Source organism: Lontra canadensis, unplaced genomic scaffold (assembly GCF_010015895.1).
Source record: "Lontra canadensis isolate GAN:19392208 unplaced genomic scaffold, GSC_riverotter_1.0 scaffold19, whole genome shotgun sequence".
Lineage (NCBI taxonomy): Eukaryota > Metazoa > Chordata > Mammalia > Carnivora > Mustelidae > Lontra > Lontra canadensis.
The window spans coordinates 12,949,583-12,971,327 of record NW_022631013.1 but is presented as its reverse complement, the minus strand read 5'-3'; the positions used below and the strand labels follow the sequence as shown (position 1 = coordinate 12,971,327).

The 21,745-nt window shown below is 41.0% G+C and overlaps 1 protein-coding gene across 5 annotated transcripts in view; it reads right to left on the bottom strand.

The window, feature by feature from the left end:
* Positions 1–7,187: 7,187 nt before the first annotated feature.
* Positions 7,188–21,745, bottom strand: part of ZCCHC7 (zinc finger CCHC-type containing 7) — a 246,296-nt gene continuing 231,738 nt past the window's right edge. For 4 of the 5 annotated variants that reach the window (XM_032860608.1, XM_032860607.1, XM_032860610.1 and 1 more), the window contains exons 7-9: positions 14,743–14,838; positions 9,829–9,946; positions 7,188–8,009 (exon numbers count right to left, since the gene is read on the bottom strand). In XM_032860608.1, the coding sequence (XP_032716499.1) occupies positions 7,570–8,009; positions 9,829–9,946; positions 14,743–14,838 (654 nt within the window). In that variant the 3' untranslated portion in view covers positions 7,188–7,569. The remainder of the gene's footprint in view (positions 8,010–9,828; positions 9,947–14,742; positions 14,839–21,745) is intronic. The other variant, XM_032860611.1, reaches the window with a different exon arrangement.

The following is a 21,745-nucleotide window of genomic DNA, read 5'->3' as shown; positions in this document are numbered from 1 at the left end:
GAGACCAAGAGGGTGCAAGAACGTGGAGGCAGAGACTGGAGTTATAGGTCTGCAAGCCAAGGAATTCCAATTGCCACCAGGAGGTAAGAAAGAGGCATGGAATAGATTCTCCCCCAGAGCATTAAGAAGGAACTAACCCCCAGGGTGCCTGGGTGGCTCAGGTCATGACCTCAGGGTCCCAGATCAAGCCCCACATCAGGCTCCCTGCTCAGTGGAGAGTCTGCTTCTTTCTCCCCCAGCTTGTGCTCTCTCAAATAAATAAAATCTCACACACACACAAAAAGGAACCAACCCTACTGCTATCTTGATTTTGGACTTCTGGTTTCCAGAAGTGTGAGAGAACAAATTCTATGGGTTTAGGCTATCTAGTTTGTGGTGATTTGTTACCATAACCCCAAGAAACTAATAGGGGTGCACCCTTGCTCTTTCAGAGCTCCATGCCTCTACCGACATGGTTCCTTCTCCTTGAAGGGCTCTTCCCCCTTCTGTTAACCAGAAAATTTTTATTCTGCTCTGAAGACTCATTGGAGATCCTGGGCAGAGAGATCAGAGATCCTGGGCAGAAGAGACTCTGGACTTTTCCCAGAAGGCCAATACATATCCATCCCAGTACTCCTTACCTGTATGACAGTCTTCATTTTGTGTTTGTCTCTTTAATTGCTTGTCAGCCCCTGAGGCTTGGGATTTCTATCAAGTCAACCTCAAGCAAGAATACTACCAGGAACAAAAAAAGGTAAACAGCAAACATTTGTTGAATAATAATTTGGGAGGCAATAGGAATACCAAAGAGAGGAGGATTAATGTTGTCTGAGGTAGTCATGAAAGTGGAATGGGATATTCTATGCAGAATCAACAAAATAGGTAAAGTATGACCTGTCCAGGGCCAGGTCAACCATCCAACGGGACTGGAAGGGGAAGGAACTACAGGAAAAAGAAAAGGAGTGAAGTCTGCAGAAAATGAAGCTTGAAAGTCTTTGAATGTTAGGCCAGGAAGTTAGACTTCAGCCTGTGGGCCATGGTTCCTAATGTGAGAACTACCACCTTCCTCCGGGCGTCTACAGTTGGACACTTGCCTTGTGATCACATTCTTCTTCTTAGCCCTCCAGGAGCAAAGCAGGAAACAAAACAAGGTGGTCTGTGGATTACTGACCATTAGCCTTGCCCAGTTATTTCAGACTATTTCCAATTCAGTGAAAAAAATATTAAAATGTTCCCAGTAGATTATGAATGAAACTAGTTCTTGCTCTGACATATGTACACACTTATGAAACCATCACAATCAAGATAATGAACATACTCACTAACCCCCAAGTTTCCTTGTGCCCCGTTGTGATCTTTACTTCCCATCCTTCCCAAGCATCCCCACCTCCCAGGCAACCAGAGATCTGCTGTTACTAGATTAATCTGCATTTTTCACATATTTCACCATGAATTTTAAATTATTGAGTACTATATCTTTTTATTCCCATAAATATTCTTGAGCTGTATTCTTGGAATCGGTTGTTATTGGAAATAGTCTGATTCGTTCAGCTCTTGCTTTTAAGTGAGTTAGGCAGAACCACAGAGGAGTTTAGACCGGGGCGAATTTCCCCCATTACCAAGGCAAAGACTCTTCTCAGTATTGTGGTCAGTGCCACACCAACCATGCGATTTTCCACTCTGACTGGTGAGAAGAGAAATGAATTTGTGGCCCATTATGAGGTCCAGAATGTTTCTCTAATCCTTTTGGTTGATTTCCTCACACATGTACACTAACCAGTACTCAGCCCAAAGACTTGAGAGGGACCCTCTGCAGATCTCGGTTCTCTCTGTGCAGCTCTTTCCTCTCTGGTAATCAGAGCTGTAGTCAAGACACTTTGGCTTTTCCAGACTCTGAGCTCTGTTTCCTGACCTCAGGGGGACCACCAGGCTATTCCTGGGTTTGCCCTTCTCGCTTCACAATGGGAAACCCCTCAGCAGTCAGGTGGGGCAACCATACAGTGCACCTTGCTTATCGGGCGTCTCTCAATGTTCACTGTACTTCCTTGTCTGGCTTTCAGTGTTTTTTTTTTTTTTTTTGGAATATTTTATTTATTTTTTGGCAGAGAGACACAGTGAGAGAGGGAACATAAGCAGAGGGAGTGGGAGAGAGAGAAGCAGGCTTCCCGCTGAGCAGGGAGCCTGATGCTGGGCTCCATCCCAGGACCCTGGGATCATGACCTGAGCTGAAAAGGCAGCTACTTAACAACTGAGCCACCCAGGCACCCTGACATTCAGTGTCTTGAAAACTACTTCATATATTTTTTACCTGCTTTCAGGATGGAGGGTAAATCTGGTCCTTATAATCTTGGCTGGAAGTAGTAATTCCTGAAACTGCTTTTGATGACACTGACAAATGCAATCTATTTGGTCTTCTGAACTCTTATGCTGCAGTCATATATGGGTATCTCATGCTCATAAACTTATTGAGAAAATGGGTACATATAATATATATAAGGTTGTATTTTTCACTATTCAAAAGTAACTTAAGAAACTATTTTTGGTGAATATAGGGCACCTGGGTGGTTTAGTTGGTTAAGTGTCTATCTTCAGCCTAGGTTGTGATCTCAAGTTCCTGGGATGGAGCCCACATTGGGCTCCCTGCTCAGCAGGGAGTCTGCTTCTCCCTCTGCCCCTCTACCCCACTTATGCTCTTTCTCAAATAAAGTCTTAAAAAAAATTATTTTGGTGGACATCCTTTTGTGGGAAGGACTGTTCTGAGATTAGGGTTGTAGCAGAGGATACCGATGTTTTGTTCACATCCCTGCGTTTCTACCAAAGGCTGCCTGCGAGCTGCCAAACCCACTTTGCCTGGGTGCAGAGAAAGCCAGGGTCACTATAGATTAAGAGAAAGGCTCCTGAGGACAGCTCTCAAATGACTGATTTAAAACAAAACAAAAATATCTCTCTCTCWCWCACACACACACACACACACACACACACACACACACACACACACACACTGCTTCTTTGCCCTTGATAGGGCAGCTTGAGGTGTGGCCTACACTGTGTCTCTAGTGCTCCTTTAGATTTCAATGCTCCTGGTGTGTGTGGCGGGGGGTTTGGGGAGGAAAGATTGGAGGGGCAGGACTTGACTTGATAAGGCTTGGATTTCTTCTTTTTCCTGCCTCACTTCCCCACTCCCTTACCGGGTTTAACTGGAAACACTTCCTAATAGTGGTTTAAGAAGTGACTTATTTCCAGGGCACAGCTCCAGTCATGGTCTCAGGGTCCTGGGATTGGCCCCACATTGGGCTCCCTGCTTTGCGGGAAGCCTGCTTCTCCCTCTCCCACTCCCCCTGCTTGTGTTCCCTCTCTTACTGTCTCTGTCAAATAAATAAAATCTTAAAAAAAAAAAAAAAGAAGTGATTTATTTCCAAAGTGTTAGGATGGGTGTGTACAATGTCCATTGTATACATCACATATGCATTAAAGGCACCAGCAACTTAAGTTGTTCTCTCTGGAAAGAGCAACAGTGAAACAGCTTCAACAGGCAAAGTGATTCTTTGCAAGGCATGCGTAATAGAGCATGTCTTCCAACAAATGATACTTCCCTGAATGTTAACCCCAAGTGTAAAACCTAAGGATTTATGCTAGGCCTGGGTCCTAGTGATGATTCCTACAACCTGACATTCTTTTTTTTTTTTTTTTTAAAGATTTTATTTATTTGACAGAGAGAGATCACAAGTAGGCAGAGAGGCAGGCAGAGAGAGAGAGAGAGAGAGAGGAGGAAGCAGGCTCCCTGCCGAGCAGAGAGCTGGATGCGGGACTCGATCCCAGGACCCTGAGATCATGACCTGAGCCGAAGGCAGAGGTTTAACCCACTGAGCCACCCAGGCGCCCACAACCTGACATTCTTGACCAACTGAATGTCCCACTAGATAATCTCCAACTCCTTCCTTCCCCACCAGCTGACTCCCTTAGTTCTCATGCCACGATTATTTGTCCTAATGGAGCTTACATCCTTTTTGATGCCCTAGTGCTTTTGCTTCCCAGTTAGACCAGTAAGTATCTCCCCTCAGCCGGCTGTCTCCAGTGGCCCTGTCCTTCCACAAAGTGGTCCAGAAGTTCTGTAGCCCTTCATGCCATGGAGCTGCTCTCCTTATTTTAGATGAATGGGACATGTCACATCAAACTCTCAAATATCAGCACAGTTTGATGACAGAATAAGCCTTGTAAGAGAAGGATACATTGGCTCCTACTTTCAGATGTAGCAGGACACCTGTGCTCCCCTTCTCACTGGCAGAATTACTTCTGGGATAAGACATCTGGGGCTAGTATTTCTTTGTTGTGAAGAGCTGTCCTGCGTAACACAGGATGCCCAGCAGCACCCCTGGCCTCTAGTCACAAGATGCCAGTAGTACCTTCTAAATTGTGAAAATCAAAAATGGTACAATCAGGGGATCAAGACAGCTATGCAGGAATGAAAGTCTCTTATTTTGTATGTAATCTTTTGTTAGCAGAAGACTTTTTGGTTATTTCCTATGAGAAGCTTCTCTCCATATCTTTTATCAACAGATTGATATACAATTAATCTTGCCTCTTTACACACAGCACACATCACTCTTTTCACTGTAGCACTAACAAATAGTGTTTCACTGCCCATCAGAGAGGCCAAGAGAAAAAGGAATGACAATATCCCATTATTGTGGGAGTGGGAAGACAAACTCTCTCACACACTACCAGGAATGCATAAATGACTGGGGAGGATTAGGACTTTTTGGGAATGGAATTTGGCAATATATGTTAAAAGGTGCATGAAATACATGCATATTTTTTTAGACCCACAAATTCTATATTATCACAACAGAATAATCAGAGAAGATACGATGTGCATAGAATTTTTTAAGATAATGAAAATTAGAAACAACGAAAATGTTTAACAACTGGAAGCTGGTTAAGTAAGTTATGGTGCAGCCATACAACAGGATATCACGGAGCCATTACAAATAATGATGTCGACACATACTGGATTGGAAAAAAGATTTTTACAATGCATTAAGTGAAAAAACAGGTTACAAAACAACGTAAATATGTATAGAAAAAAGTCGACTAAGAATTCTAACCTATCTTTGGGTGTAAGAATCTGTATGATTTTTTAAAATTTCTTCCCTTCAAATGAACATGTAACCCTTGTGTAACAAAAATAAAGATTGAATAATAGGGACTGCAAATAGCACAGACCATGAAAACAAGACTTTCTATTGAGAGAACAGGAGGCAGTTTCTTTCCATTCGATTCTAAGAATTCGATTCACACGAAGCAAGCTATCGCCCAGGGAAGGACTCACTTAGGCTCCCTGTAATCTAAGTGGGGCCAGAGGCCAAAGATGTTTAGCCTGCTCAAACTTAGCAACTGAACAGATTCTTATTGTTTGCGACATCTGCTTCTTCTCAATTGTATTTATCCAAGTAAAATATTATCTGCTCAATTGTGGAATCTCTATTTTTAACTCCCCATTTTCATATGGAAAATTAGTATGTGAGTCCCTGATGGAATGACTTTAACTGAACATTTGGTGAAAGACTCAGGTGCTAAGGCAATGAAGAGTTAATGGAAGCAGAAGCTCCTGTTTCTGCTCTTTCCTACCACCCCAATGCCCACAAGTAGAACCAGCTCAGCTGCTTTCCTGTCTGCATAAAAATGCATGGACTGGGGCGCCTGGGTGGCTCAGTGGATTGAAGCCTCTGCCTTTAGCTCAGGTCATGATCTCAGGGTCCTGGGATCGAGCCCCACATTGGGCTTTGCTTAGCAGGGAGCCTGCTTCCTCCTCTCTCTCTCTGCCTGCCTCTCTGCCTATTTGCGATCTCTGTCAAATAAATAAAATCTTTAATAAAAAAAAAAAGCATGGACCTGAAGGGTAAATTATATCCTAGAACATATATCGTAGAGCTTGTCTAATTAAAAAATAAAAAAAATAAATGGGGGATGGTATAGGCTAATGTGCAGAAGTGAATTAAAAAAAAAAAAAACAGAGCCCTTTTTTTTCTTTTCTCCCAACAATCTGCCATGTATGAAAGAACATAAGGAATCCACTCTGCCCTGAAAGGAGATGCCTTCGTAGTGGAAGCAATGACAGTCACACCACACCAAAAATAAGCCATGCCTGTCCCAGGTCTTAATGAGGACTACCATGAATTATTTCAGATTTATCACTGTGTGAAGCCATTTCTCATGGCTGTCACTTTTAGGGGGGTTGTAAAAGACTCTGGCCACTTACCTGAAGGTCAAAACAAGCCCAGCTGAGGTTAGGAAGCCATGAAACAACACACAAAGAACAACTTAGACTTAGTTGAGAGCAGAGTAGCCACGAGGAGGGCGGTGGGCTGAAGACTTCAGCTGACGCTCAAGCTATTTTAGGGGGAGACACTCTCCCATTCCCTGCAGAAGGTAAGAGGGCGGATCCTACCAGGTACACAGCAATTCATGTACTTCACAGAGAGTAAAACACAAACGTAAGAACGCGACATTATAGAACTGTTCTGGTTAACTGACTCCATCTCATTCTCTTCTGGCATAGAGCTAGTGCTTGGCCAACAAGGGCCTTGGGAGCCCGGTATGTGGAGCCTGTATACTTCAGTCCCTTGTCTAACCCAACCATGCCCTTTGTCACCCAAACTCACATTGCCTTGTTACATAACAGACAAGCTTATTTACTCTATTTCAGACATTTTATTTTTCCGATTCTAACATTAGGCTTTGATAAGTACAAAAAATTCACAGGTACAAAAACTTCTGTATAGCCTTGTGGTAGTTAAAAAAACCCGTGAAAATAAAACAGTGTTTTAAGTTGGGCAGTAGTAGCCATCTCTATACATCTGAGTGACAGTCTCCTTGAAGTGTGGCTGTAAAAATGATGAGAACTGTTGCACTGTGATGATGTTACAATTTTTTATGACTCTTTTTCACTTGTCCCAGGAAATCCACCTCATGCCATTGGCGCTGGTATTTTGCTATAGACCAATTCTCCGCCTCTTTGGGGCTTCAATGATGACACCTTGATCCTTGATCTTTCAGCCTCACGTTCTGACCGTTGGAAGATTCTGACACCAGCCTCAAGAGCGAGAACAGCTGGATTGAGATTTTATAGCTTTTACTCTTCCCGATGTTAAAAAAGAAAAAAGTAATGCTGAAAAAGATTGATGAACTTTTCATATTGGAATTTTGTCCTCCTGCAAGGATTTAATTTTCATACTTCCTCTGCAGATAGATTATATCTGATGAGCTTTTATTTTTTCAGAACATTAAAAAAAATTTTTTTTTTCTTGAAAAGATTGTTTCTTCTTATCCCTAGGATTCTGAGTAAAAATGATGGACGAGAACAGGGGAAATCTGAGTATATCTGTTTGTTTGTTTTCCCTACATCTAATAACCTGTTGGATACAGAGACTGCAGATCTCCATGGTCTTTGTTCAGCAGCTCCAGGTATGGCGGAGATGACAGACAGAACCAAAAGATTCACTTTATTTAATCACAGACAGTAAAGATCTTCTGTGGATGTTCTAGGCATGAAAACCAGACAAACACCAGAAAGCTGAATCAGAAGATGTTTCACAGCTTAGACTTTTTTTTCCTCTGCTTAATGAGAAATAAATTATCATTGCCATCGGCCTCCAAGTAGCTCTCCTTTTTCTTATGCTTGTTCCGCTTGCCCTCTCTGGGCGGCTTGTCTTCTCTTGGCTTATGGGAATGTGATGAGTGGTGGAAGGACTTGGGAGCCTTCTGGGTTTTGAAAGAGCCAGGAGAAGAGTGGAGTTTGGGGCCCCTGGGGAAGTCCTCATCTGCTTCATGACACCTGTCAGCCTTCCTGTGTTTCTCACGCTCTTTATTGCTCCTGCTTGCCTCTTTTTGGGTTTCCTTTTTTTCTTGAGGCCACCTGTTATTTTTACGGGAGGCATGGCTCTTCCTCCTGTTATGGTGGGACCGCGTATCTGCAACTTCCATGTGAGGTCTCTTGAACTGCCTAGGGAAATCCCCATTCTTCTGGAGTTCTGGAAAATAGAAAAGTATTTCTGCATTTTCAGCAACCAGACAGTCCATGCACAGCTGTCACAGGTCTGTAAATAACTCAGCAGAGAGGGAAACCAGATAATGCAATGTTCATGATATGACATTCGAAATAGCCGTCACTAAGGTAAAACCACTCACCAAAAACTGCATGGTTCTAGTTCTGCATCTGATTGCTAAAAATGGAAAATATCCAGAAACCCAATGATATTTATTCTATTCAATACAGCTGAATTAGGTTGAACAATGGAGATGAAGACTAGTGAGAGCAGTAAACATCCTAGCTTTGTGAAGAAAACTCAGGTCTGACCAATTCAAGTTCTCACAGTGATAAAGTAGCCCTTCATGATAAAGTGAAACAAGATGTATAAAATGGTCTTTTGACAGACTCATATGACATTTCAATTCCCTCTGAAGATAAAGTCTGGCCACAGGACTTAGAAGGGGATGCCACACCGCACAGGAGATTTTTCCTCCAGAGTGGACATCACTGGCTTGGAGAGTACACACATACGGCCATCTTAGAGGTTCTGGACCGGACCTGCTGTTCAATTTTGCTGGGACTTGGCACCCTTACTCTAAGTGTTTGATGGATGTGATTCTAATTGGTAAGTGGGAGATGAGGTTCCAGTGAGGGATGAAAATGAGCATGCCAACAAGACCCTGAAAGATTAAAGAAGTGGCCAATAAAAAAACAGGTGGAAATACAAGTATTTAGGGGACCAAAAAATAATGAATTCTAGGATACAGAGCAAAGGTAATTAATTATAGGCTTTATCATAAAATAAAAATTCCAATAGAACATAGAGAACCTCAAAGTAGCCACAGAGTTGTCAATCTAACTAGTTAAAAGGGAAAACAAATGTTTTTTCTAGCATTATAAAAGTTATCAAGACTCATTATAGAAAACCTGGGAAATACAGAAAAGTATATAAAAAATAAAACAGTAGCCACAATCTTTTAATGCAGAGGTGACATTTTAGTGCATTTCTTTTAAATTTTTTAATTTAGTTCCCTAATCAGTATCTTCATGTACTATAATTTCTCTCTCTATAGTTGAGATAAAGTTCATATGAAATGTCATATGTAAAATATGCAGGAGTAGAGAAGTAGTTCCTTTTGAAGAAGACCCAAACTCAGAGAAAGTCGGGAAAAGAATAACAAGAAGTTGCAAAGAGTTAACAGTGTATGGGTGAACTGGAAAAATATAGAACTGTTTGTCCTGAAAGCAACAAAAGTAACTTGGTGAACCATCGTGAAGGATATGGGAAGAAAGAAGTCGAAAGAGTAGGCTCAAATTATAAAACAGAAGAACTTTACGTTAGTGACAGTAAAAAAGGAACCCAAGAGGGTGGCTGTGGACAGGAAGCTCTGCCGTAATCATGGCCGGTAAGAACAGACTTCTTTGGAGAAGCTCCAGGGATCACCAGGAATCACCTAGCAGAGAAAGCTCTTCTTTCCATGAAAAATACTAGGGATATAAAAAGGGAAAAAATAATTACTTGCCAAACAGAAAAATCTCAAAGGAGCCTTTACAAACTCTGAATACCTACATGGCTGGAAGTATGTTCTGGACATTTTGGTTATTATGTGAGAAAAATGCTTACTATGAATAGAACATAACACAGTTTCTGAGGTGGGTGCCTGATTTCTGGAGATCAAGAAAGTTCTGTTTTTTTCTGACAATTATTTAAAAACCTTTTCTGTGTTAACCAATGACCCCCTTAGCAGGGAAAGACAGGGCAGAAGAAAGTATTTAGGAACTACTGCAAAGGTGGATCTCACAAAAAGTCAGTAACATACCTTTCACTTTTCGTTTTATTCTCTGTTCTCTCTCCCGAATTTCATATTTGTCATCATAGTAGTAGATGAACGGAGACGTTGGAAAGGTCTGGTTAAACATTCGTCTTTCTGTACATTCCTGCAAGTTGTTTGAAATTATTATTTCAAATTACCAAATTTGAGATTATGATGTTACCAGGGCACTGCTCAGACCATCTTTCTGCAAGATTCCAAACCACTGTAGTTAGAGATGAGCCCCACACCAGGGATACCTGGCTAAGGGTGCAGTCTTAACTGGGACGCTGGGAAGATCACACCCAATCACACCCAACCACACTCAACCGTGCTTACTTGCTTCTTTGAGGCTTGGATTTTCTTTCCTTCTATACCCATGAAATCCTTATCTTTTTCAACCTTCCCAGCCAAACCCCGCCCCCAGTCGGAGTCAACAGCAACTGGGACTGAATCTCCACTGCACTTGCCTGGTTCCTCTGTCAGCGGGTTTATTTTATTTGGCCTCATGTTGCTTCAGACCTTTGCTTGTCTGTCTCTCCCAACAAACAGCCTTCCATCAAGTGCTTCTCCTTTCACATTTACACCCTAAATGTGGGTGTACATTTTTAGCCCTTTGCTCTTTTCCCTTCACATAAATGGTTTGCAGGCTTCTTCTAACCCAACACTCACTGCTAACAAGGGCAGTGGTTCTTATAGTGGGGAGTAGGATGACGGTGGCAGGTTATATATAGCTCCTAGGTAATTCTGAAACACCCCAAAGGAATCTTCTCTTAACTCCCCCTACTCAAGATGAGATCACGCCTCTCACTCATTACCCTAAGTCAGCTTCCCACTCTCATGACTCCGGCTTTTCCATTGCTGCTATTTCCCAAATCACATTCTTGGCCCGAGCCACATCCAATATACTAGGCTTTATTTATCATGACCTGTTGATATATTTTCATTTAGTATGTCTGGAACCAAATTTTCTTTTCTCTGATACAGGCTTCCCTTTGGAACTTCCCCATTTCTATCCTCTGCCATCCTGTTTAAAATGTATTTTATAAATGTTTAATTCTTCTTAGTTAGATATGGAAGAAAATTAGAATACCCCTTAGGAAGAAAATATGTGAAACAGCCACATAACATTTAGTTGACTTATTGTAACTTTGGCATAATATATTTGACTTATAATTCTAAGACATCTGACCAAGCTGGTAGCCACACACTTAGGAACATAATTTGCAGAGTTTAAAAAATTATGAATCATTCGAAATACATGCTTTAGCATAAAGTAATGGAAATCTGTACCTACTACTAGGCTTTATCAAATCATAACATTTTACCTTACTTACCTCAATTTTTGTCCCAAGGAGTGAAGCATTAATAATACAATTGAAATCCTCTTTCCCATGCCTCATTCCTCTCTTTCCCTTTCCAGAAACTGCCACTGTCTTAAAGTTGCTGCCTGCCATTCTCATATGTTTTACTCTTACAACTAATAAACAATAAACAATGGTGTAAGTTTGAAGTGTGCAGACTTCATAAAAACAGTATCATTCTATAAAAATTTTGAAGGAACTTTAGTTTATAATAGCTTTACAGAATAAACTGGGTGATGATCTCTTGGATTATCTGTTTCTGAATAAAGGTTTGGTAAAACTTGACTGTAAAACTCTCTGGGTCTGATATATTTCAGGGGAGAGAATTATGATTACTAATTTAATTTTTTTAGTGGTATTGGTCCATGTAAGATTTTTCATCAGTCATTTTGGTTAATTAGTATTTTTTTTTATAGAATTGCTTATTTTATCTGTATTTTCAGACTTAATTTTGAACTTTATAAAGTTTGTATAGTATTCTCTTATAATTAAACAATTTTAAACTATTTATAATTTTTATTCACTATTTGTACCTTTTCCTTTCCTTTCAGTAGTTTTTCTAGAAGTCTTTTTTCTTTTGAAAAGAAAATATTTTCAAAGAACCAACTTTTGGTGGTTTTGTTGATGTTATTAATTTTGTTTTCTATTTTAATAATTTAGGGTCTTTATTATTTCCTTCTTCCAACTACCTTTAGAGATACTGTGTTGTTGACTTTCTGGATCTTTGGGGGCTTTTTTGAATCCTGCAAGTTATAAGGCAAACCTGTATGGTAACATAAAGAATTACTTTTATAAATAGCTATCCATGGTGGCTCCAAGTTCCCAGAAGAAAGGACACCCATGCAAGACTTGGGTCTAAGATTCTGTTATAGTCTGAATGTTTGTACCCTTCCCTTCACCCCCAACCAAAATTTACCCCCAACGTGACAGTGTTAGGAGGTAGAGCCTTTGGGCAGATGGTGGAGCTCTGACAAATGGGATTAATTGTTCTTATAAAACAGGGCCCCTTCCGCCAAGAGCTCCCTAGCCCATCCCACCCCTGTGAGGACACGACAAGAAAGTGTCATCTACGAGGAAGGCAGCCCTCACCAGACATCGATTCTGCTGGAGCCATGACCTTGGGCTTCCGAGCCTCCAGAACTCCAAGACAAATTGCTGTTGTTTATAAACCACCCCGTCTATGGCGGTTTGTTTATAGCAGCCTAAGTGGACTAAGAGAGACTCTAACCATAAAATATTAAGAAATAACTAAAATTACAAAGAGGTACTAAAGGTCTGACACACTCCCAGCGCCCACTCATACTTTCACACGCTCCTTGAGTAGGCTCTCTGCCTACAGTTCCTACTGTTTCCTCTGGTAGTCTGCCTGCCGCAGAGATGCCTGGGATGGTCCCTGCCTCCCCAACTAGACAGTGAGTGGAGTCAGGGCAGGGCGGTGCCACATTCACCTCAGAGTATCTTCCACATGAAGAGGCTCTTTGGTAACATCTGTAGAGCTGTATTTCTGAAACCGAAGGGGAGGGTTCCTCAGACATCTTTAATCATCTGCACAGTCTCCTATTTGGATCCTGTATGGTCTAGACTGGTGTGACTATACGGAGCTATACAGTACCATAAATATTTTCCAAAGCTAAATGTAAATTATATTTTGATTATCCACATCGCTGGTCCCCTCCATTAGCACAGACAATTGATAGTTGGCTATATAATTTATCTACTGTTCTGGATTAGCCACATCACTGATCTTCTTCATTAGTGTGAATAATCTAGAGTTCTTCATCTATGGCAGTGACGAGGCGGCCAAATTTGCTTTATTGTAAATTAGAAACTATCTAAATCTAGATTTCAGGGATAAATTCCAAATGTTTTTAATATATTTCCTATCTACATTAGCAGGAGTGACTAGTAACCAATATGTGTCCAACTGTAATTGTTTTTCTTTAACTGAACAAACATAAATGCTAAAATCACACCCCTTTGCTTTAAAGAGGTCAGCAAGCATGAACTGTACACCTATGTGATCTGTGTGGCAGTGGAATGCTTATGTGGAGAGGTTTCCTAAACAGTGTTGGCAACATCTGAGTTTTGGCAACGAGGAGGAATGCACAAAGCAGGAAAAGATCTAGAGATGATAATTTTGTAAGAAGAAGTGCTCTCTAATAAGGCTTTCAGTGTGAGTTCTATGGAAATGAAGGAAGTACACAGCACAGTCTCTCCACCCTTATCACTGTACTATGGATTTGTTCACACTGGAAACAGGATCCCTGTGTCAGTACTGAGAAATCTCCCTGTACAACTTCTTTGTTGTGTATATAAAGAAACTGAGGACCAGAGAGAAAATGTCGGTTGTTCAAATCACACGGTTAAGCCAGTAGCAGAGCAAAAACTGAAACTGAGGATCAGACCTTCACCCTACTCTCCTATTCTATCCTTCCCCCCCCTGGTCCTGCTGCCCCAACACAGAAGAAAAACTTCATGTGCCTGTGAACTGTGCCCGGGCCTTTTCTTCTCCCAGCCATTCGGTCTCTCCCTAGCCTATTGAGCTTCAGCCCGAGGGTCTGCATGGTCAGAATTCAAGTCACAAAGGGCAGTCCTCCCCCATCCTACTGCTCAGAGCCCTACCCATTTTGAGGACTCTGTCCCCACTGAATGCTTTCCACCTCTTGTCATCAGATCGGATCTGATTTTAGTTTATTTTGGTTTCTAGGCTGCTAGGAGCCCACCCGGAGACTAGGGATGTCTTTCTCCATATAGATTTTCTACTTTTTGTGCCACCGCCTTTGTTCCTCTGCCGCAGGATTCCCAGAATGCAGGAGAACTCTGAGTCGATTCTTACTGCAGCCTGTCTCTGAGTTGAGCTGCTGCTGCTTCATACTTAGTGAGACAACTGGCTAGAAGACTCCCTCCCATCCCATGGCAACCAGTTTCTTCTGCTCTGACACCCCCATACCTGAAACACACGTAATTTGGCCCTTTCAGTTGGGGCTGGGAACGTGCAGTTTGGATAGGGAATTTGGACTTTGTGCAGTTTGGATAGGGAATTTGGACGTTTGTGGAGTTTGGATAGGGAATTTGGACGTTTGTGGGGCATTCAGGCTAGTCAATGATGCAGGCCCTCTCTTTTCACCAGCATCGGGGTTTACATGTGCGTGATAAAGATTTAAGGGTATTGTGTGTAAACACTGGAGATACTGGAGAACTACACAGAAAATCTAAAATCAGGATTTGGCTGTGTCAAAGTCATAGCAAACATAAGAACTCATGAGAACTGTAACCATTCTGCTGACTACTTCTATCTGTCTGATTGATTTTATGGCTTCTGTATTTGTTTTAGCCTAACTTGTTCCTGTATATTTACAATAATTAGAAGAATATGCTCTGACAGATCCCTTACTCTGGCAGGGATGGGAGAAGTCAGTCGGCTGAAAATATACAAAATCTTACTTCAGGATGTTAGTTTATTAAAAAAGTAAGCATTTAGAATTACATTCGTTTCATCTTTTGGCAACCACTCCCAGCACAACAGAATGCTTTAGGCCCCAACACTACTCAAACTTACGTGTCCATAATGGCCTTCTTGCCCACAGTTGTAGCAATACACTAAGGCTGATTGTCCAGAAGGGGTCTTCGGCTTTTTGGGTGGTCCAGGTTTGGTCTGCAACATGAGTATTTGCGAGGGTTTATTACATGTTAGAAGAAAATTGAAACCTGATTCTTTCCCGAAGAGCTCCTTTTCGGTAAGAGACTCCTTAGAGAGACGGCCTCCTAGAGTTTTGTGTGAGGACCTCATGTCCAGATGATTGTCTGTGTTAAAGTGTGTAACATGACATTCTTTCAGACTTGAAATCAGTGTGTTCTTTCCTCTCCCTCACTCCTCATTGCATTCGGCACTGTGCCCAGGACTGTGCGCTTGGTATCAGGTCTCTCAGAGAAGCACAAGAGGCGAGTAGAACGTGACAGTCATATAAATAAATAATGACAGAACGATGTAATAAGCACAGTGACAGAAACACGTACAAGGTATGAATGCAGTGGCAAGGGGGACCCACCATCGGATGGGGTGGAAGAAGTCAGGGAAAGCTTTCTTCAAAGTGTCAAACTTAAATCTACTCTCAAAGGATTAAGTAGAAGTCAAATGGAAAGTCTTAGGTAGAAGGGACAGGATGAACAATGGCATGAAACTGAGAAGGAGCATACATGCTGACAACGTACAACACGCACATCCAGGTGAACTTGACAAATGAGGCTGGAGAAAGCAGGGCAAAGAAGGGAGGGCCTTATAAATTATCTTAAGGAGCTTGGGGTTTATCTGGGCTTTTCCATTTTAAGTGTAGTTTTAAATGTAGGAGCCAAACAGAATTTTATTTCAGAAAACCATTTGGGCTTGGAGTTGTGCAGGGGCAGAGGAGAGTGGTGGTAGTGAGTATGAGAGGAGAAGGTTGGATGCAGTGAGAAGGTGGCTGTAAGGAAAGCCAGTGAGGTGATGAGGACCTAAAGTCCTAAGAGTAAAGCACAAGATAGGAAAAAGGGAACAGATTTGGCAAATACATGAGGTGATAAAACCAGTATCACTTGAACACTGGAAAGACACGGAATGAAGGAAAGGAGAAAATGGAATACTTTTTGGGTTTCTAAATTGGGTGAATTAGCAATAGTACCAACACTTGTTTCAGAAAAGGCAGGGGAAAAAAGAGCCAAATTAGAGGGAAAGATAATGAAGTCTAACTTGGATGTTGTGTATTTTGGTAGAGATGTCCACCAGGCAGGTGTCTCCGTGAGAGTAAAGCTTAAGGAACAAGTGTGAGCATCCAGGTCTATCTGGAAGAAATCTGGATAAGTGGAGACTAAGGTGATCTGAGCGGACATCATCGCCACACCCAGTATAAGCAGCAGTGATGCAGGACGGAACCCGGGAACAACAACACTTAAGGGGCAGACAAAGGAGCCTGAGAAAGGGACAGAGAAGGAAAGTTTGAAGGAGGCAGAACCACGGGAGAATACAGTCAAAGACCTTACAGAGTAGCTTCAAAAAGGATGAACTGAGCTTCACTGAGCTTCAGTGTCAAATATAGGAGAGGCTTAGTGAGATCAGAACTGAGAAACATCTGTTAGATTTGTCAACCTTTCATCGATAACCTTAGTGTGAGAATCTTGGAATTAGTGGAAAGATAAAAAAGAGTAGAAGGCAAACAGGCTGAAGAGTGAAGCAGTGGATAAAAAGGTGACAAACCGTAAGGAAGAACAAGAAATGATAACCCACAGAAGCCAGGATGGTGGTTACTCCCAGGGGGGAGAAAAAAACTCACAAAGGCTTTTTGGGTAGCCACAATTTTCTATTTCTTGAACACAGTGGTGTTATAGAACTTATGTGTGTGTTATGGAACTCATTTACTAAACTGTATATATTTTATGCACTTTTTAATATGTACGTGTTACATTTAACAATAAGAAATTTTTTTTTAGAGATTTTATTTATTTATTAGAAAGAGAGAGAGAGAGAACACGAGCAGAGGGAGCAGCAGGCTCCCCACTGAGCAAGGAGCCAGATGTGGAACTTGATCCCAGGACTCTGGGATCATGACCTAAGCCAAAGGGAGATGCTTAACCAACTGAACCACCCAGGTGTCCCAGTAGGAAGTATTTTAAAAAGACTGAACAGAGGTTGAGAATATAAGACAACAGGTATATATTACTTCGAGAAGCTGAATAACAAGGGGCAGAAGAAGATTGAGCAAGACCTAGGAAGGGGATTTGGTGGAGTCTGCTATTAGAATGAGAGAGAGAGAGAGAGATCTGAACACCTGAGAAAGCTAGTAGAGATGGAGGAGTTGGAAATAAGAGAAAAGGGAGAAAACAGAGCAAAACCCCTGAGGCAGCGGGGGCCTTAAACAGAAGGAGAAAAATCTAATTGCCCTCCCACTCCACTCTTTTTGGATATTGCAAGAAAGCTAAGGACGGGGTATAAACTTGGGTAAGTTTCTTTCTTTTCTCTTTCTCTTTCTTTTTCCCTTTCTCTCTTTCTTTCTATCTTTTTTTTAGGTCAACAGTATACCCAACACAGGGCTTGAACTCATGACCCCAAGGTCAAGAACTGCAGACTCCCCAGACTGAGCCAGCCAGGCTTGCCCTGCTTACGTTCTTCAATGGAATGCAATAACGAAGAGTGCTGTTCTGCCAACTAATTTTGTTACTATTGTTTAAGGTGGCAAACAGGTGGTCTGTGGAGGTTTTACTTTCTTGACACCAGAAAATTATCTATAGGTTATAAAAACTGTTTTCAAACAACTTTACTTTCAGTTTCCATTTCCAAAATGGAAAACTGGAGGGTAACAGTAACCCAGAAGCTCTTTTCTACTGGAAATGACTATATAGGTTACACAAAATAAAATTCACAACCTCAGCTCTTATCAATTGGGATATAATAAAAAAACACAGCAAAAGGTCTTATATTCTCCAATAAAAAAATGTGGTTCATGAATGAAGACAAACTGAAGGTCGTCAAGCACAGATTTGATAGGGATGCACACAAGCAATGTACCACTCACTTACTGCAGTGATTCACACATTTGTTCAGGTATAGAATGCCAGGAAGACATGAAATTGTCAAGCAGAAATTATTTTTCCATCTTTGTGTTACCTGATGGGACACAAAATTGCAACCATGAGCATATACATGGTTTAAGAGAAAGAAATAAAACCCAGAGATATGTCATGGATGTGAAGGCAGAACACAATGTGTCAAGGAAGATGTTGTCAAAAGCTACTGGTGGGTTAAATAAGATAAAGACTATGAAATCCACTGGATTAACGATCGGGAAGTAGCTGGCAACTGGAAACTGTCGTGAACAGTTTATTTGAGGAGTGGAAGTGCAAACCAGATTGTAATGGGTTTATTAGAAGTAGAAAGAAATGGAGAACAGTACACTGATGACTTTCAAGAGACTAGTTTGGGTATGGGGGAAGGAAGGGGACAAGTACAGCAGAACAAGTTCAAGGATGCCTCCATCAGTGATTTTTTTTTTTTAAGATTTTTATTTATTTATTTGACAGATGGAGATCCCAAGTAGGCAGAGAAGCAGGCAGAGAGAGAGGAGGAGGCAGACTCCCTGCTGTGCAGAGAGCCCGATACAGGGCTCAATCTCAGGACCCTGGGATCATGACCTGAGCCGAAGGCAAAGGCTTTAACCCACTGAACCACCCAGGCGCCCCCATCAGTGATATTTACCAGAGTGCTGGGCACATGGCATGAGCATATACATGCATTCTTTCACTGATTTACTAAATAAATAATTACTGAGTGCCTAATACATGGTAGATATCTTAGAACAGATCAGATAATCGAAAAGTGAGACGAAAAGATCACTGCTCACATCTCCTGTGATGGAAGACAGATAAACCGACAAAACACACACACATACACACACACACAATATCAGATAGTAATAAATGGCACACAGGCAATGAAAACAGAGTTATATGACTGAGAGTCTCTGGTGGTGACTTAAGATTGAATTTTAGAGAAACTCTCACTGGGAGGGTCATTTTTTGTGACCAGTCCCACCTCCATCCCCCCGAAGTATGCAATGGATGGGGACAGCATTCTAGGCCTAAGGCATGAGGCACAGGGGATGCAAACCCCTGAGGTGGGCATACGTTTACCAAATTCAAGTATCTGAAAAATATCTGTAAATTTGCAAGTGTAGTAGGTGAAGGAAGAGTGGGAGAAGAGGAGGTTCTAGAGATGGAGAAGGACTAGATAACTTAGGGCTTTAACAATCAGAGTGGAAGGCACTAGATTCTGAGTGACATGAAAATCTAGTCTAAGGCTAACTGAAGGTGCTCAGTAACTAGCTGGTAAATGAAAAACTGATGATAAACAGAATTATCCACCCCTCAAATAATAAATGTTCTCGAAAAAGTTACGTTTATAAATTTTTCTGCGTGTGTATGTGTGTGTGTACGCAAATATATGGCAATTTACCCCTGAGACAAGATATCCAGGTTCATTGAGGAGAAGGAAAATATGCTCACTATGTTTATTCCACTGGAATAACAAACTCCACTGGCTCAAATCCTATGCGAAAGGACAAGATGAAATCAGGCAGTAACAACAAGGGGGAGCCAATAAGGACCAAATTAAGACGGATATCCAAACACTGGAACTTTGCCTTGATTGGTACAGATGCAAATAGGGATTTCCTCACAGGAGAGCCCATGGTAGGTATCCCCCTGGCACTACTGGCTTCTCCTTAAGAATACAGAACATAGGAAAGCCACACTAATGTGCAACTCTCCTTGGCTTGTTCCCATCACATACTCTCAGAATAAAGGCCACAGTACTCCTGATCCTCCTTTCCCTATCTCACCTTCTCACGTATTTCTCATGTTTATTATCTGCTTCCCCCTTGCTAGAATGTAAGGTGTATGAGGTATGATATCTTTGTTTAGTCCTCTGTGCATCCTTATGTCAAGAATCTAGAGTAAGTGTTGGCAAACTATGGCTGATAGGCCAAATCCAGCCTACTGCCTGTTGTTGTAGAGCCCACAGGCGAGAATGGCTTCTACATTTAAATGGAAAAAAAAAAAAAAAGAAGAAAGAAAGAAAAGGGAAAAAAAGGATATTTTGCAACACATGAAAATTCTATGAAATTCAAAATCCAGTGTCTGAAAATAAAGTTTTACTGGAACACAGCCAGGCACATCTGTTTACAGATTATCTGGGGCTACTTTTCTTGTATTATTTTAATACTAGTATAGTTAACATAGAGCGTTGTATTAGTTTCCCGGGTATAATATAATGATTCAGCAATTCCATATATCACCCAGTGCTTATCAGACATTTCTCCAAAGAAGATATCCAGAAGGCCAACAGACACAGGAAAAGATGCTCCACATCCCTCATCATCAGGGAAATGCAAATCAAAACCACAATGAGATAATACTTCACACCTTTCAGGGTGGCTAGAATGAAAAACACAAGAAACAAGTGTTGGCAAGGATGCTGAGAAAAGGGAACCCTCTTGCACTGCTAGTGGGAATGCAAACTGCTGCAACCATGTGGAAAACAGTATGCGGTTTCCTCAAAGAGTTTAAAACAGAACTACCTACCACCCAGATATCTTTGGCAACTTTTCATGCCTTAAGAGTAGAGTTATGACAGAGACCATATGGCCTTGCCAAGCTAAACTATTTGCTATCTGGCCCTCTACAGAAGAAGTCTGACAATGCCTAAGCTAGAACATATAAAGTGCTCAATAAAGAAGTGGTGAATGAGTAGATGTTAAAGATTCCAAAATTTCATAGAGTGGAAATGAATCATGTGGCCAACAGATGTGTTTAAAGTAAATCTGAATACTGAAAATCTCTGCTATGGATTAGGATGCAGAGCAAAAGTTTTATGGAATTCCTCTAAATTATTTTATTGCCTAAGTCTGAGGAAATTACAGGTAGTCCTAATGTTGTTCCATCTGCCGGTATCACTTTTTGCCCAGAAAAACATGGTGCACTCCTTCACCTCCTTCAAATCTTGGCTCAAAGGTCACATTAGTAAGGCTTTCCTGATCACTTTGTTAAAAGACTGACAGCTCCATCCAGCTGGTGTTTCCTACCCTGCTTCACTGCTTAAAAACAAAACAAAACTCCATGTCACTTTTCACATCTCACATACTATATATTTTGCTTGTTTGTCTGTCCTTCCACTTGCATTTTGAGGCAAGGAGGAAGCAAGCCCTGTGAGGGCAGGGATTTTTGTCTGGTTTTCGTTCACTGCTATATCCCAGACCCCAAAAAGGGCCAGGCATATAGTAAGAGTTCACAAAATATTAATAAATTAATAATGAGGTAATGCACATATAAAGCACATGGCCCACAGTAAGCATCCAATACATTTTAGTTATTGTTAATAATTTGGATGCTTTGGGTTTTATAGGTTATCCTCTAATGATATCAAGAAATTGATAATGATATCAATTTCTTGATATCATTAGAAGGTAACCTATAAAATTATGCTCTGACATATTAAAAAGTCTGCATAAATTAATATAGCTTCCTAAGTGTCTCCCCTACTTCACATTGAGAGTGTGGTATATACTCTGGCAAAATCAGGAAGAAATTAGTAATACAAAGAGAACAGGGATTCTGTTTTACAGTACTAGGGATAAAGAGATCCTTCTTAATCAAGATTTTGAAAGCATACTTCATGGTGACCCTTATTTTATTTTGATAGTGATTTCATTCAAAGAACCTCAAATTTAGCCCCACTGTTCATTTATGCCACTGGACGTAGTGCAAGCATTTGGATGTTCATTCATCTGAGTAATGTCACCAGTTAAAAACTTCCATTATTACTAATAAAAATAGCAACAGTATTTATATTGTGCTATGAAATTCTAAACTGTTTCACAATAATTAATTAGTAAATGACATGACAAACGCTATCTACATACTCTCATTTTAATAAACTATCATGTACTAGGACTTAATAGGAATGAAATCAGCCTAGATCTTACCTAATTAGAGAACATTTCTGTATTAGAATACAGTACTGAAAACTCAATAATGAT